This window comes from Ichthyophthirius multifiliis (genome assembly GCF_000220395.1).
Source record: "Ichthyophthirius multifiliis unplaced genomic scaffold scaff_1120509250107, whole genome shotgun sequence".
In the NCBI taxonomy this organism is placed as follows: Eukaryota; Ciliophora; class Oligohymenophorea; order Hymenostomatida; genus Ichthyophthirius; species Ichthyophthirius multifiliis.
In genome coordinates, this window is record NW_004087078.1 from 3714 (window position 1) to 20915 (window position 17202).

The window sequence follows — 17202 nt, forward strand, 5'->3', positions numbered from 1 at the left end:
CAAACATATTATTATTATTATTAATAAAATTATTATTATTACTATTATTATTATTAATATTATTATTAATTAAATTATTATTTAAATTATTATTTAAGTTATTATTTAAATTATTATTATCGTTAATTTTGTTAGATTATATATTAAATGTTATATTACTTAATTTTTATTATCCTTATTAATTTTAAAACCCAAGTTATTAAAATCCTTATAATTATTATTATTATTATAAATTTTTATTAGGTACTTATTATTAAATTTCATTTTTTTATTATATTTAATTATTTTATATTTATTATTATTATTATTATTATTATTATTATTATTATTATTATTATTATTATTATTACGTTTATAATAAAGGCTTTAACAATTATTATTAATTATTATTTTCTGTTATTTACTTTTATTAGTTTTACATCTAAAGAGATTACTATTGTTATGATTAATTTTTTTAATCTTACTATTGGAATATACTTTCTGTTTTTAAAAATGCTTATTATTTTTCATTTTACACACTATTTATTTCTTGTTCTGTTTTTCTTTATTCAAATCTTATTATTGTTATATATTAACAAAATTAAATAATTGTATGTTTTCTTGATTTTTGTATTATTATAAATTTCCAAATAATTAATTTTAAGGTTAAATATTTTCTTCTTTTTATTTTTATTTTTTTTAATTTTATTAAGGAGCGAATAACGAGTCTTAAACTTGCTTGTTTTCTTCTTTTTTTTACCCTATATTAATTAGTTGTTTATTTTTATCATCTTTTTCTTCATTTTCTTTTTTTTTTTCTTCTTTTTTTTCTACTTTTTTTTCTTCTTTTTTTTCGTCTTTTTTTTCTTCTTTTTCTCGTCTTTTTTTTCGTCTTTTTTTTATCCGAAATTAAAATTAAATAATGGTTTGCTTTCTTCATTTTTTTATTATTATTATTAGTTTCCAAATAATAGACCTTAAACTTGATTATTTTCTTCATTTTTTTATTATTATTATTAGTTTCCAAATAATAGACCTTAAACTTGTTTGTTTTCTTCATTTTTTTATTATTATTAATTTCCAAATAATAAACCTTAAACTTGTTTATTTTCTTCTTTTTTAATATATTCATGTTTTAGAGTATTTTAAAATAAAGATGAAGTTTAAGTTTTTTCTAATTTTTCAGTAAATGATTTTTCTTCTTTTTTTTATTCATTTTTTTCTGCTTTTTTTGTTAAACCAAAAAGACCTATTTTATCATCTTATTAGAATAGTTTTGTACTATTTTGATTAGTTTCATCTATTTTTATATTTTTATTTGCAAAAAGACCCTCTATATTTTAATTTTCTTTCTAAAAAAGACCAAGTTCAGGTTTTTCTTGTATTTTTTAATTTTATTCTTATTATTTTTCTACAAAAAGATTAGAAAAAGTTGATATGTTTTCCTCTTTTTTAGTAATATTTTAATCTTTTTAATTAAAAAAGGTATTTATTTCCATATTTCCAAATAGAGATGATACATTTGAATTATCTTATTATTTAATTTGAATATTAAAATGCTATTTTTTATGATTATTATTTTATATATTTAAAGGCGTTTCTATATTTTCTTCATTTGAGAAATTATCAATGGAATTTTTTTAAATAATATTTAAATTTTTATCTTCTTTTTTTATTTTAAAGACTGGAGTACTTATTTATTATTTATCAATTATTATTTATTTTTCTTATTATTCGGACATTTTCTTTTATTCTTATATTTATTATTTTTATTAATAACAAGGTAATAACTATAAAATATTTCTTTCTTTTGAAAGTTTTTCAAACTAAACTGCATTTGATTATGATTTTTAATTTAATACAATGGTTTATTTTTATTCAATTTTTTAATATTTAAGCCATTCGAATACACTTATTCTTTATTTATAGGAAACATATTCATTTAATTATTTATTTTACTATATAATATTGCTATTATTAGGTATAATCAGTTATTAATCTAAATCTAAATTAATAATACCTTTTTTATTATTTTTATTATTAGTTTTTTAGTTAGTTTAAGAATTTATTTATTTTATAATAGAGGAGTTATGAGAAACTATGTAAGAAAGTGCTTTTTTTTAACTCTCTTGTTCTTGTTCTTCTTCGAAATTTAAACTTAGAGTAATTTTCTTTTTTTATATATTATTATTATTGTTGTTTTTTGGTTTTTCTAATAAATTATGTAGCTCTTTTTTCTTGAATTCTAGGAATGTCTACATATTTAAATTTAAAGTTGTAAAATTATAACTTATATTTTGAAAATAGGAAATTAATTATGATAAAAAGTCCATTTTTAGTCTCAAATTTTCTTAATAAACTGACTCTTTATCGTTATTATATACCATAGTGATTTTTTAATTAATAAAAAGAGCTATTTTAGGGTAAAAAGTGTTCATTTATTAAATTTTAGTTTGCATTTTATCTTCTATCATTATATTAAAGAGGCTTTGTAAAGTTTTTTATTTATTTAAAATTTAAATTTCTTCTACATTTTTGGAAGAAATTTATTGGAATGTTTTTTGTACTTTTTAATGAATTTTTTAAAGTATTTATTTTTGTTTTTCATATAGGATTTTTTCTTGCTTTTCTTTTTCTTTTTAATTCTCTTCTTTTTCTTTTTTTAGTATTTCTTCTTTTTCCTTTTCTTCTTTTTGTTTCTTTAATACTTAGATCTTTTCCTAATTTTCTTTTATTAAGCTTTTTATTTCATTCTATTCTATAAAAAGAGGCTTTTCTTGTATTATTATATCATTGTTTTTCTTATTTTTTAGCATATTGGAGAATATAGACTCTTTATTATTTGATACTAATTGCTCTATTTTTTATATATTTGTTTCATTTTTTACCTCGTTTTTAAAAAAACTTAAAGATGACAAATCATTCTGATTCTTTACAATATTAGTTAATAGATTATTTTCTTAATTTTAATTAATTGGTTTAAATAAACCTTAATAGGGTTCTGTCTTTAATTCAGGTTTTTAGAATATAGAACCTTATTAATTTATAGGTTACTAGAGTATATTTCCGAATAAACTAGTAGAGTTTTGAGTTGATGTATTTGTGAAAATTGGTGGTTTTGATTCCGGCTATTATTAGAATCCAAATAAACTAGAATTATTTTTAGTTTATTATTATTAAAATCCAAATAAATTATCTTTGTTCTCTAAAGGTTTTTATTATGTACAGAGATGTCCTATATTTAAAGATGTTTCTGGTTTTTTATCGAATAAACTGCTGGGTTTATTTTCTTATTATTATAAATTATCTTTATTATTTTAAGTCTTTAGTAAAGTATTAAGTATATTATTTTAAGGTTAATAATTTGCGAATAAACCACCACCAGTTTTATTTTATTCTTATTGTTATTAAATATCTTTATTTTCTTAAGGTTTTATTAAAGAAGTAAAAAGGCCGCCTGTATTTGAATTCTATTATTATTAGGTTTATGGTTTTTTTTCAAATAATCCTTCAGTTTATTCCTATTGTTACTAGTTATCTTTATTTTCTTGAGGTTTTTATAAAGGAAGATATGTATTATTTTAAGATTAAATTACTTATTCTTATTATTTTTATAATTATTTGAATAAAGGTTGTTATTAATCATTTTGCTTTTCAAAATAACTAGAAGGAAATAATAGAAATTATTTTTTTTCATTTATAGATTATTATTATGTTTAATTTTATTATATATTAGAGAAAAAACCATCACCTCCTTTGTTTATTAATTAAGTAAGAAGATTTTAACTTTTTATAGTTTATTCTTTTTCCTTTTTTTATGATTCTTCTTATTTTAAAATATATTACTAATTCTTTTCTTATGGTTATAGTATTTTATTTTTATCCATATAATCTTTAGAAAAAAGAGATTACATATTAACACTATTATTATTACAAAATAAATTACCTTATAAAATAATATTCTATTATTATTATTAATTATTGTTATTATAATTTTAAAAAAATAAATTATTCTCTACTTATTAATTTCCTATTAAAAACTAATCGAATACTGTTTAATTTTCAACTTCCTACTTCTTAATTTCATAAAAATAAGATATTTTTAACTTTTCGGGCTCTATTTTTCCTTCTAAACACTCCTAAAACTCTTTATTATTATGTAAATAGCACATTTAACTATAAATTTGTTCACTTTCTTATTCATATTCTTCACAATTTAAACAATCTATTAATAGAAATCTTTAAAAGTCCATTTTTTAATTAAAAACAAATAAAGAAACTGGAAAAGGTGAAATAAATACCCTTTCTTGGACTAAATCAGTATTAAAAATAGGCACTTTTTTATGTAAAAGAGTCCTTTTTTCTTCCTTTAGGAATTAATTGAAAACCAAGCAAATTCCTCCAATTGAAAATTCGTTTGAAAAACCTCCATTTTAAATCGAAGTATTGATTTTCGAAAATTCAAAGACTCTAGAATCTCTCGGCTTTAAAAAATGCAAAATAAAATTAAATTAATTACAAACAACAAACACCTATTCTAATTTTTCTTCCAAAATTAATTTTATCTATATTTATTCACTATTATTAGTATCCATTTTTATCCAATCATTAATTTCTTGTATCATAAACGGTCCCTGTACATCGTTAGAAGTGCCTACATAGTATCTTTTATCATTTTCGAATATAAAAAGATACTATTAAGTCAAAAATTCTTCAAAAAAAACTACTTTTTTGAAACTTTCGTCATTTAACACTTCTACTCTATTTTATTTTTTACTTTCTAAATCTATTATATATAATTCAAATGGATTTTTAAATAAAAATGCTTTTTTTGAGTCTAAAGAGAAATTTCCGTTTGAAAAAACTTCTTTTTCATTATAAAAAGCGACTTAATTTTTCACCGAAAAAACTTGAATTTCTAAACTCAAAAATTTAACCAAAAAAAACAATTTATTTTTCGAAAAAATCACTTCCTATATTTCTTGATTTTCGAACTAAATTTTTTTCAAAACCTCCAATTTTTTGCTCTATATAGTCTTTTTAATATCCCAAAAAACAATTTCAAATGAAAAAATACCCACAATTTTTCCTTAAAAAGCCTGAATTTACAAAATCTTCCCTTTTCTTTCCCCAAAACCAATTTCAATCAAAAATTCCAGTCTTTTTTTGACTATTTCTTCCCTCATTTAGGCTCTAACAGCTGCTTTTTCTTTACTCTATTTAATTTTAGACTAATATAATTGTTCTATTTTTAATTTTTCATTCAAATAATCATCTAGTGATTAAATATTGATTATAATAAGACTATTTTATTCCTATAAACAGATTAAAAAGCATTCAAATTCTGGCAAAAACTCCACAAAATGTACTGATTTATTGTTCTATATTTTCTCACTGGGATTAAAAATCGACCCTTTTTCTAAGCTGATTTACGAAACCAACAAATCCTTAAAAAAAGACGGTTTTATAAATCTAAAATTTTCTTCGTTTTAAATAGGAGTGGCTTAAACAGGTTTTTTTTAAGCAATTTTTTCATATATATTAATGTTTACTTACTTAATATTAAAATAAAAAGCAAAAACCTACTCGAATTCTCCTTTTTAGCTTAAAAAAACTACACTAGAAGGTATTTATTTATATATTTTTTCTTAAAATTCGAATTAAATATCTATTTTTTCCTCTATATATATAAACCCTTTATTAAAATCTTCATTTTATTCAAATAATTAAAACTCCCTATTATCTAAAATGTAAATATTATCCAAATTTAGTTTATATTATTCCATTTTATTAGACAAATTAATCATTGAAAAAACGGATTTATTGCCTTCATCAAACCAAACCCTCATTTAGACGTCTTTTCGGTTTTTTAAACCTTCTAAATTCCAAGAATTTTCATCATCATATATATAATCTTCTTAATATTTCACAGTTTAATCTTCAAAAGATCCTTTTAGAGGCGTTTAATAGAAAAAACCTTCCTAATCTTCATCTAAAGCTGCGAAATACCAACAATTAGGCAAATATTCATATAAAAAGATTATTTTAGTGATTACGTCTTCTATTTCGATTTCTTCGAATTGTATTTCTTTATTTTTTTCAAATATAGAGTCTTTATTTTATTTAAATAAGACAAATTTTTGGTCTCTAGAAGCTGAAATTATTAGGTTATTTAACGAAAAGCATGCAAAATGTGAATCTGAGATTTTTTGTAATTTTTTTTTTTATAAAATATTTATTATTTCAGTTGTCTCGTTTTATAAATTAAGTAATAAAAATTGACTATTTTTATCCAAAAACATATACTTAATTTCAGAATTCAATTTTATTTCATATATAGGGGAATTATACTAGTTTATTTTATATATAAGGAGGTTTTATTAAGATGTAAATATTATTAAAAAGTCTTCTTTTGTCAGGATATAATTTATATCTTAATCTTTAAAAGTTTATAAAGGCGTTTTTTATTTGTTTGTATCTATAAATAAATCTTAGTATGTAGATTAATATAAGGAATCGTTTATTCCGAAAAATATTACAGAGTGCTTTTTATTATAATCGATTTGGTAAAGGGACTTTTAGGTAGTCTTAAATGGAGGATATTATAAAGTAAAATTTATTGGTTTTTGAAATTTTATTTAGTCTTAGTTTGTTTAATCAAAATATGCGAATTTATTTGGTTTGTGGATGAAAGGCCTTTTTTTTTTTTATAATTATTATGAATTTTCTTCTTTTTTTTAATTTTCTTGTTCTGATTTTTTTTACAGATCTTCTTTCAATTTTTAATCATATTCTTCTTTACTTTCTTATTATTTTAATACTTAAACTTATTATTATTACTATGTTTATTCTAATTATTATATTTATAATTATTATAATTTTTTATCTTAAATTTATTATTAAGCATAAATTTACTATAATTATAATTATTTATTATTATTATTATTATTATTATTATTATTATTATTATTATTATTATTACTTATCTTCCTTTTCTTCTTTTACTTCTTATAATTGATTAATTTTCATCAACTCTTTATTTTTTTCGAAAATTCCTTATTCTTTTTAAAATCCTTAACTTATAAAATACCTTTAGACTTCATTTTTAGCATTAAAAGTTATAAAACTTTTCGTAATTTATTAAAAATGTACTTATTCTCCCACCTGCATACTAATAAACTATACATCATCTTCAATTTAAGCTTCTAACAATCCTACTCCTCTATAAACAAAAGGACTATTACAAGCATTTTTTCCAGCATTGCATTAATTATCAATAATTTCTATTGAATTTGTATTAAAAATAAAATTTTAAACTTTTCCTTCTACATTAGAAATAATATTAATACTATTTTTGCTATCTTAAAAGACTTTAAACTATAAAAAATCTCCTGCTTTTTAATATTTCGAAATTTCTTAAACTTCAAACACTTTTCCACTTTAAAACTCCTCTTTTAAATTTCCTTTAAAAGGCAAAAATTAAACCAATGAATCTTCTTCGTTTTCACCAAAATAAACTAAAAAAGCCACCCAAAAATTTTTCTCGAATTCAATTAAATTCTAAATTTTCGAATAGCCTTCCCATTCGAAATTCTCGTATTTTTTTGTCAATATTTACTTATTTTCTCTACTTAGGAATATTATTTCTTGCTTTTCGTTATTGCATATGATTATCTCGCCATCTATATTAAATTATATCGAGTCAGTTTTTTCTTTTATTTCTATAAGTTGCCAGTTTTAGCTTATTATAAATGATATTTTCTATTCGGGATCGTGTATTAAAAATTTTTAGTCATTTTCTATTGGACTCGAGTATATAAAAGGGAATTATTTACCTTTAGGAGGATTTATTACTTTTTTTATTTATAAAGTAGGTTTATTTTTGATAAACTATGCTAAGTTTATAACTAAAACTTAAGTATTTTCTAATGAAATGAGGACTATATTATCTTTTATAATTAAAGAGAGAATTTCAGAATTTTATTCTAATGTATAAGTATATGATTAAGAGAAATTTTTAGCAAAATAAGATTTAATTTTATATTTATAGGCAATTAATAAAATTCCATATTTATTTGAAATTTCAATAAAATTAAGTGCTTTTGTAAGGTTTTTTTTTTTTAATTGTCTTCATCAAATTCATGAATTTGGATTTTTTCATTTAAAAAAATTTGAGTTGAATTTATTATTTTGTTCGCATTTATAAATTCTTTCATTTTACAAAAAAAAAATAAAAATAAAAAAATTTATATTTATATATTTTACTACTTTTTTTTTTTTAGTACAAAAATATATATAAATAATAATATATATATATATTATTTCATTTAAAATTGTATATTTTAATTTAAATATATAGTTAAATTAATAAATATATATATATATTTATATAATTATTATATTAATTAATATATATAAATATTTATTATTTTATTTTTTTATATATATAATTTTATTTTATTTTATTTTCTTTATATTATTTGGAAATTTTTAAATTCTAATTTTTAATTTTGAAAAATATTTAAGTATAAAAATTTTAATGGAGCCTAAATTTATATACATATATTTAAATAATAATTTCTTTTTTTTAATTTATGCTATTAATTTATTTATTTACCAAAATAAACTTTCAAAACCATTACTATTTTTATATATTTTTTAATGTTTATAAATTTATAACATTTTTGTATTAAAATTATGATTAATAAATCGAATTATATTCAATAATATTTTAATATAAATTCATTTTGTTTTCTTATTAAAAATTTCTTAATATATTTAGCTTATTTTATTAATAATATTTGTTTATTTTTTAATAAAAACAATTTAAATGAAAATAAAATTTCTTATTTTTTTAATAGTATATCACTTATTTAATATATTTTATTAAAAACAAATAACTTAACATAATAAAAACATATTTGAATTAAAATATAAAAAAAACTAATTCGTTTTTATTTAAATTAATAAAATTATATATATAATATAATATAATATATAGTATATATAATATATTTATACATTTTTTTATTTTTTTGATATAAATTTATTCAAATACTATCAATATTTTTAAATTAAATGTTTATACACTAACCCTAAATGTCTTTATTATTTATATTACAAACAGCTTAAAGTGCGCTTTAAATATTTTCCATTTCTATAATACATTTTTATTAATTATTTTCATTTTCTAAAAACTAGACTTATTTTACATTTCCATACTAAGAAAACTCTTATATAATATATTATTCATTACATAAATTTTTATTTAAATTATTTACAATTAAAAACTAACTAATACAATTATCAAAATATGTTTTTCTTTAATTAAAGAAAAAGATATTATCTTAAAAAAAGTCATTTTATAGAGTATTAAAAAAAGATAAAAACACCCTCACTTTATTTACATTTATTTATCTTTTATCGAATAAACTAATAATAAACTTTGCCTTTTCTTCATTTTAGAATTCTACGAAAAAAAACTCATTATAAAATTCTTCTATTAAGATACATTCAATATTTCCAAAACAAGAAAAAAGATTAAAAATATTTTGAACTGAAAAATTCTAAAAGCCGCTTAAAAAAACCACTTTAGAATTATTATAAAAGCTATTATTTTCCAAATAAACCTATTCTATAGGTATTTTAAATATATTAAAAATTTAAAATGCACAACTACATTCCCAAACTTAGATTTTATTCGGGAAAAAAACTTTAAAAAGTAAAAAATATTTATATACTTAATATTTTTCTCATTTAATTCTTCAAAGGCTCTTTTCAAATTTATTGAAAATTCCATTTCTACACAGACATTAATAGTTTATTTCTTTCTTTCATAAATAAAAATTTTCTCTACCTCCCCATATTAACTAAAAATATCGAAAAAAAATTCCTATTCATTAATTTGCAAAAAGCCGTTCTCGCAAAATACTTCTACTAAAAGTAACTTATTCTAATTTATTTATTGAAATTTCTCGTTTATTTCGAACAAATCTTTCTAACTTTATTATAATTGGATTCCACTTAATTAAATTAAAGCTTAATTTGTATATTTTTTAATTTATAAATATGGAATATTCCATGAAGTAGATGAAAAAGAGGATTTAAATGCAGATTTATTGGTAGTAATTATTTAATTTGTATTATTTTATAATATTAAGCTTTCGTTAATTTTACATAAGGAATTCAAATTTTAATATGAATTAGTATTTGTATTTGTATTTAAGTTTAATAATTAAATTTAATTTTATTAAGATTTTTCGAGAAATAAAGATTTACTTTAATTAGCTAATTTACTTGTTTTTATTTAGTTTTATTTTTCTTATTTTTTTTTTCTTCTTATGTTTATTAATATTCACTTATGGCTTTTTTTCTTAATTTTTTTTGGGGTTCGTTTTACATTTTTTTTTTTTTTTTTTCCGCTTTTTATGAATTATTAAAATATAATTTTTATTACTTATATTTATGATTTAGGTTTATTATTATAATTTACCTTGATTATTTTATTAGTTTAATAGGTATATTAACTTTACTATTTTAAATGATCAAAATTATTATAAAATATAAAAAAAAAAATATAAAATTAATTATATTATAAATTTGATTTTATTTATTTTTATATTTATTTAAATTTTTTGCATTATTTAATAAACAAAACATAAAAGTTAATTTTATTTATAACTATCAAACATGTTTAAAATAAAAGGAACTTTAGGCTTATAAAAATAGAAATAAGAATGGTTTTATTTATTTAATTCAATATGATTCATTAATAAATAAAATTAAAATATTAATGTGAAAAAATGTTACAAAACAATAAAAAATATTTATATATAAATAATCATATAATATTTAAATTTATTTTTAAAAATAATTATATATATATATATATATTAAAAAATTAAAAAAATTATGTGTGTATTTAAATTATAGCCATAAAATTATTTCTTTTAAACAAGACTATTTTTTTTATATATTTATTTAAAACTTTAACTATCATTAATTTATATATATATATTATTTATTTTTATAAATTATTTATTTTTATAAATACAATTTTTTTATTGTTAACTTCTTAGTAATTATGGAAATATTAAATAATTTTTATTAATAGGTTCAATTGAAAAAATAAAATAAGAATTTTAAAATTATTATTTTATATATATATTAATAATGAATTATAATTAATTTTCCTAATAAATAACTTTATTCTAGCAATGTTAAATTATATATTTTATTTTATTTTATATTATTTTATTTTATTTTATTTTATTTATTTTTAAATTTTAATAATATCAAATGTAAAACAATAATAAATTAAAAATATTAATTTTCTTTACAAAAACAATTATTAATTGATTATAAATCAGATATAAAAAAATACCTTATAATAAATAATATATATAGATTTCAAATATTTAATTTATAAAAAAATAAAAAAAAAGAATATCAATATTAAAAAATATGTAAAAAAAAATTCCAACGGTATTAAATATTATAAATATATAATAATATATATAATTATATATATATAAAGTTATATTGTTAATATTTTAATACAAAAAATTATTTATAAAAAAAATATAATTAAAAAAAAGTAAAATAAAAAAAAAATTCCAAATTTAATATGATTTTATATACATAAATAATATAATTAATTTTTGAAAAAATAATTTATACACATATTAAATTAATAACAAAAAAAAATGAATCAAAAAAGAAAAGCTATTCGACGAAAACAAAAAGAAATTGTTCGCGAATTTAACTGTGAATATGAAAATTGTTAAAAAAAATACGGAACAAACGCAGCTTTATACACCCATATGAAAAAAAAGCATGAGACCTAAGATAAAAATAAAAAATATAAACCAAATCCTGATTAACCTAAATCCGGAATTAAAAAAGGCAGACCTTTATGTACATTATAAGAAGGCGACTAAATATTCGAAAATTTTAATACTGAAAATATATAGGATGAGAGCAAAATAAACGTAATATTTCTTATATTAATAATATTTTTATTTCTTTTAAAAAAAGACTATTAAAATATGGAGTGATAGTGATTTTATTAATTTAATACATACAATAGGTGTATATGGGGATACAGATGATAAGAATTTCTTTGTAAATGATATTGATGATAATAACTAGCCTATAAACGAATAATAAATTGATTATTTATGTGATTTTATTTAATAAAAATTTCGAAATTTAAATAATTTTGTTGCCAAAAATGAGATTAAATAGCTTTTAATAAAGGCCTCTTAATTTTGGAAAAAAGATGCTTAAAATGAATTACATTTTATTATTTTATATAGTTTAATTTTTTAAGGAGAAAATGTGAAAAATTTAATTTAATTTGTTGATAATAAAGATAATTAAGTATATTATGAAAAATAATTTAATGGGTTTGATAATATTAATAATATTATTAACTAAAAAGGAAAAGAAGAATTTATTTAATTTGTTTAGAGTATTCATAATAATTTAAAAAGGAAATTGTGAATATTTTTTTTTCGGGATATAAAAATATATTAAATACTATATTTTAATTAATATTTACATAAAATAGAATATAATTTTTATATAATAATTTTTACTTTTTAATATTATATTCTTATTTATATATATATAGTTTTTTTGTTTTTTTTAAATACTTTTTTATTTAAATTTATTAATAAAAAATACAAACATTTTTAGCAATTTTTTATAAATTTAACAATATATTTTTATTAGAAGAATAAAATTATTTATATTTTAATTTCAAAATTCTATATAACTTAAAATAGATGTTTATAAGAATTAATTTAAAATAAAAACTTATTATCTTTAGTTAAATACTAATTCATTTATTTTTATTGTTAAATTAAGCAAAATTATATAAAAGAAATAGTTTTTTTCAAAAAAAAGAAATTAATTTAAAAAAAGGAAAATTCTTCTTAAGTATTTTTAATTAATAAATCTTTAATATAATAACTAATAAGTTATTTTATATAGAAATAGAAAAATAATTTTATTTTATTTATAAAATAAATTACAAGAATTAAGGTTTTTATTCTTTTATTAATTTAAAAACTAAAAAGAAAAAAAAGAGTAATTGAGATTTTAAATTATTATAGATTTTACACTCTAATTTTATTTAATATTTTGATAATGAGTATATTAAATATTTTGAAATGAAATAAATTTGCAGAATAATAACGATAAAAGAATGCTTTTTTTTGGAAAATAAATAATCGAAGTTATTTTTAAAAGAAAAAAAAGTCAAAATTATAGAAAAAAAAAAAAAAATATTAAAAACAATTAAAGTAAGTAACTAATATAAAAATCAATATTATTAATATCATATATAATATATTATATATAAAGGAATATTTTTATTAAAAATATATATATATATTTCTTCTATATTCATTGTTAATTATTTTCTAAAAAAAATATAGTAAAAACAATCCATATAGACTATAATGTTTAAAGGATAAGTTTTTTCTTCAAAAAATTAAAATTAACAAAGTATATATTTAATATTACTTTTGAAATCGAAAACACAATATAGATTTATAATTATGATCCTAAAATTTATTAAAACCTTTTTATAGATAATATATAAAGTATTTTGTAATAAAATTTAAGAATTAAACACAATTTTATAAATTAAATGTAAAAAAAAAATATTAAATTAAATTTAATATTATTAACTTTTTTTCAAATAATTAATTATATAATCTTAATAATTAATATAAAAATAATTTTTTTTTTTTTTTATAAAAAAATAAACTAAAATAATATTAAATATATATTCAAACGCCTTACACTTAGAAATATTACAAAACTTTAGTTTTTTTAAGGGATTTAATTAAGAAATATTTATAGAAGATAAATACTATAAACCTGATAATTTTTATATAAATAGAATTATAAATAAAAGATTATTTGTATTAATATTAATATATTATAATAATTTTTAATTAAAGCAAAAAGATTTTATAAATAATTAAATATTTTGAAGATTTTATTTATTTATAGATGATGAGCTTTCTAAAAAGTCAACATAATGAAATTTCTTTTTAAATATATTATATTTTTATAATGAATTATAAAATAATAAACTATTATATGTGAAAAATAGAAACTAGTGAATAAAATAAATAAATAATATATAAATAAATAAAATAAAGAAAGAAACTCTATTTGATTATTATATTGAATATAAAATAAAAATCATATTAATATAGAAGATATAGGATAACATAATTTACGAATAAAAAAAAAAAATTGGAAAATTATTTTTTAAGAAAATACTAGAAGTTTTTTTTGTTAACAAAAAAAATAAAAAAATATGATATTAAATAAAACTAAAAATATTAATTTTTTTCATATAAAATAATATCATAAATTTTAGTTTAAATTTGAAACACCTTTAAATTAATAAAAATCATGAACTTTTGTAAAATCTTGTCTTTCACTAATGTCAATGTTAGGAGATAAAGGAAAATTATTTAAACCAATTGATATTTAACTATCCTTTATCCGAGCCTATTTACTTAAATTATTATTAACGACTATATTATTAGAAGAGTATTCGGTATGATTGTTTATTTTTAAACAATTTATTTATTTATTATTAGTATTATTTTCTATATAATTACTTGCAGTATCATCAAAATATTAAAGTATTTTCGGATCTAGCATATCCAATAATTTTTAATCTATAGTATTTTTATCTTATTTAGTTTTTAATTTTAAAAAAGATTAATATCCATCAACTGCTTTTTATATGTGAGTTCTTTTGTCCATAAAAATAAACTCATTTATTTCTCTTTGCGTTTTTTAGTTTTCATCTTTTTATATAAATATGTTCTCATTTTTTATCAATGGCCTTGGTAAATAGCTAAATAATTTTATCTAATCAGGATCTAATATTAACATTTTTAATTTATCAACCTCTAAGAGCTTATTTATAATATATAATATATCTAAATGATCATTTAGAAGATTTAAAGAATATTCTATTTTTTATTTTTTTTGTTTCAATTTTTTTTTACAAGGGCATAAATAATACATAATATAATCATATACATTTAATTATATATCGTTTTATGTGTACTTTTTATTTAATATTATTATGTAAATAATATATATATATATATATATATATATATATATATATTATATTTTTATCAAGAAAAAAATGAATAATACATTTTTCTCCGCCATTTTTATTTGTTAATGATTTTTTTTTTTTTTTTTTTAAAAAAAAAATTAGAAAATATAATATTAATTTTAAAAGTAATATCCTTTATATATATTAATAAAGTTATTATAATTAATTGATTTTTTTTACATTTTTTTCAAATAAATTTTTTATTTTTTTATTTTTTTTTAGTATTAATAATATAAACAAAAAAAATATTACTTAGATAATTTTTTCAGCTGCTTTTTATTGTTCCGCGTTAATTTTTTTTTAATTTTTATAATTTTTAATATAATTAGAAAGCGCTAAATTATGTGTTGACTTACATTTATCTATAATATTTTTATTTTTCTATTAATCCTATATATCTACGAATTCTTTATCTTTAATTATATCGACAAGTTTATCAATTTAATTCTAATTTTATTTATTATTACTTTCTCCTTCTACATTTTAGAAATTATAAACTTCATTTACAAGTCTTTTACTCAAATCAAGTTCATTTAATGGCATAATGATTGTAATTCCAACAAAATCAAAGCATCTACAATCCCCGCAATATTAGCTAATATATCTTAAGGTTTTTTATATCTCCTATAATATCTAGACTATTTTCCTTTCTCAAACCTAATTAGTAAAAAAAAAAAATTCTCGCTTTCTTTAGTAGATTATACTTATTCCGTTTAATAAGAATATACAGTATCCTTTAAATACTAAATATTATCGGTAATCAAACCATTGTCACTTTCTATATAAATATTTCTCATATATAAAACAATAGATTTAGACATATCATTTGATATTGGCCAGAATAAGTCTTTGGCGATATATTTGAATGGTTATTAGTAGTTTTTAGGGTCAATTAATTTATCAGTAAAATAAGATGCAAAAAATGATTTTTAAAGCTGTTTATTAATATATTCCTTATCTTTGCATACTATATTAGATTTTTCTTAATCACAAGCTCCTAAATATATTTCAATTACACCAAATTAGTCAGAAGAAAAATCTCCTTCTATGTGCATTTATTAATCAGGATCAAAACAAAATAAATCATTTAAAAACGGAAGATTTTTAAAATAATCATCAACACCCTGTATCTAAATATAAATATATATAAATATATTAAAATGTATATATATATAAATATATATATATATTTAAATATATATATATATATATACATATATATAATTATATTATTCTATATTTTTTTTTTTACAATAAAATGCTCTTGTTTACATCTTACAAGTTTTATTTCAGTATTTTTATATACTTATTCGTATTAATTTGTTGTTTTATTAAATATTTTATATGATGTCTTTTAAAATGCTTTTACTTAATAAATGGAAGGATCTATATAATGTTCCCAGTTCAAATTTTATATTCCAAAAGCAAAGCTGAAAGTTTACGCGTTTATTTCGAATTTTTCAGGTTGGAAAACAGGTTCTTCTGACGTATTTGTTATAGGAGAAGTTTTTTCCCAAAGTTCTTTACCAAAAAAATACGTGAAAAAAATAGCTGATGAATAGATTAATATAGAGAATACGCCTCCAAAGACAGTTTAGTGTATTTAGTTTTTTTAAAATTATAGGCTTATTTAAGAACCGAATTTGTCGAATTTAGAAATTAATTCTTATGATTTTTAATATTATGAAATCATTTATTTTTATTAATATTTTTTTTATTAATTAAAATTATCTTTATTTCATATTTTCAATATGTTTTTTTTATTTTACAATCGTAATAATATATATTATAAATTTGATATTTAACATAATAAATAATATATAGATTAAATATTTTTATAATTTTATTTATAATAAATTATTTATAAAAAAATATTTTTGTATTTTTTACATATTACAATAAAAAATTAATTATAAAAATAAATTAGTAAAATTATTAATTCAAAAATTAAAAATAATTAAAATTGTTAATCTTTAAAGAAACTTTTTTTTAATAAATTTTATAATTAAATCTTCCTTTTCTTAAAAAAGTGTATATAAATCAAATCGCGAAGGATATAA

The 17202-nt window shown here is 16.9% G+C and overlaps 3 protein-coding genes across 3 annotated transcripts, besides 26 other annotated features; 2 read left to right on the top strand and 1 right to left on the bottom strand. All coding sequences in view use genetic code 6, as the record gives it.

The window, feature by feature from the left end:
- Window positions 1-6: 6 nt before the first annotated feature.
- Window positions 7-120: a microsatellite.
- Window positions 7-349: a microsatellite.
- Window positions 209-349: a microsatellite.
- A 432-nt stretch (window positions 350-781) lies between these two features.
- Window positions 782-880: a microsatellite.
- Window positions 790-880: a microsatellite.
- Window positions 881-904: 24 nt separating this feature from the next.
- On the top strand, window positions 905-2403 carry IMG5_048160 (hypothetical protein; the record flags this gene model as incomplete). Its single annotated transcript, XM_004037537.1, has 1 exon — window positions 905-2403. A coding segment is annotated over one exon (1317 nt), but the record flags the coding sequence as incomplete, so codon positions are not given.
- Window positions 911-1100: a microsatellite.
- Window positions 1173-1212: a microsatellite.
- Window positions 2404-2605: 202 nt separating the features above from the next.
- Window positions 2606-2653: a microsatellite.
- Window positions 2607-2665: a microsatellite.
- A 50-nt stretch (window positions 2666-2715) lies between these two features.
- On the top strand, window positions 2716-3652 carry IMG5_048170 (hypothetical protein). The gene has a single exon (XM_004037538.1). It carries the CDS (start codon window positions 3200-3202, stop codon window positions 3602-3604), a length of 405 nt encoding a protein of 134 aa, XP_004037586.1. The 5' UTR covers window positions 2716-3199; the 3' UTR covers window positions 3605-3652.
- Window positions 3653-6806: 3154 nt separating this feature from the next.
- Window positions 6807-6957: a microsatellite.
- Window positions 6899-6965: a microsatellite.
- Window positions 6966-8390: 1425 nt separating this feature from the next.
- Window positions 8391-8443: a microsatellite.
- Window positions 8444-8743: 300 nt separating this feature from the next.
- Window positions 8744-8798: a microsatellite.
- A 2182-nt stretch (window positions 8799-10980) lies between these two features.
- Window positions 10981-11030: a microsatellite.
- Window positions 10988-11027: a microsatellite.
- A 178-nt stretch (window positions 11031-11208) lies between the features above and the next one.
- Window positions 11209-11258: a microsatellite.
- A 212-nt stretch (window positions 11259-11470) lies between these two features.
- Window positions 11471-11510: a microsatellite.
- Window positions 11473-11513: a microsatellite.
- Window positions 11490-11521: a microsatellite.
- A 29-nt stretch (window positions 11522-11550) lies between these two features.
- Window positions 11551-11590: a microsatellite.
- Window positions 11591-12556: 966 nt separating this feature from the next.
- Window positions 12557-12618: a microsatellite.
- A 1871-nt stretch (window positions 12619-14489) lies between these two features.
- On the bottom strand, window positions 14490-16835 carry IMG5_048180 (hypothetical protein; the record flags this gene model as incomplete). Its single annotated transcript, XM_004037539.1, has 3 exons — window positions 14490-15084; window positions 15395-16272; window positions 16395-16835. The coding sequence occupies 2 exons, from the start codon at window positions 16833-16835 to the stop codon at window positions 15661-15663; spliced, it is 1053 nt and encodes a 350-aa protein (XP_004037587.1). The 3' UTR covers window positions 14490-15084; window positions 15395-15660.
- Window positions 15113-15153: a microsatellite.
- Window positions 16277-16365: a microsatellite.
- Window positions 16277-16372: a microsatellite.
- Window positions 16834-16864: a microsatellite.
- Window positions 16865-16985: 121 nt separating this feature from the next.
- Window positions 16986-17019: a microsatellite.
- Window positions 17020-17202: the final 183 nt, after the last annotated feature.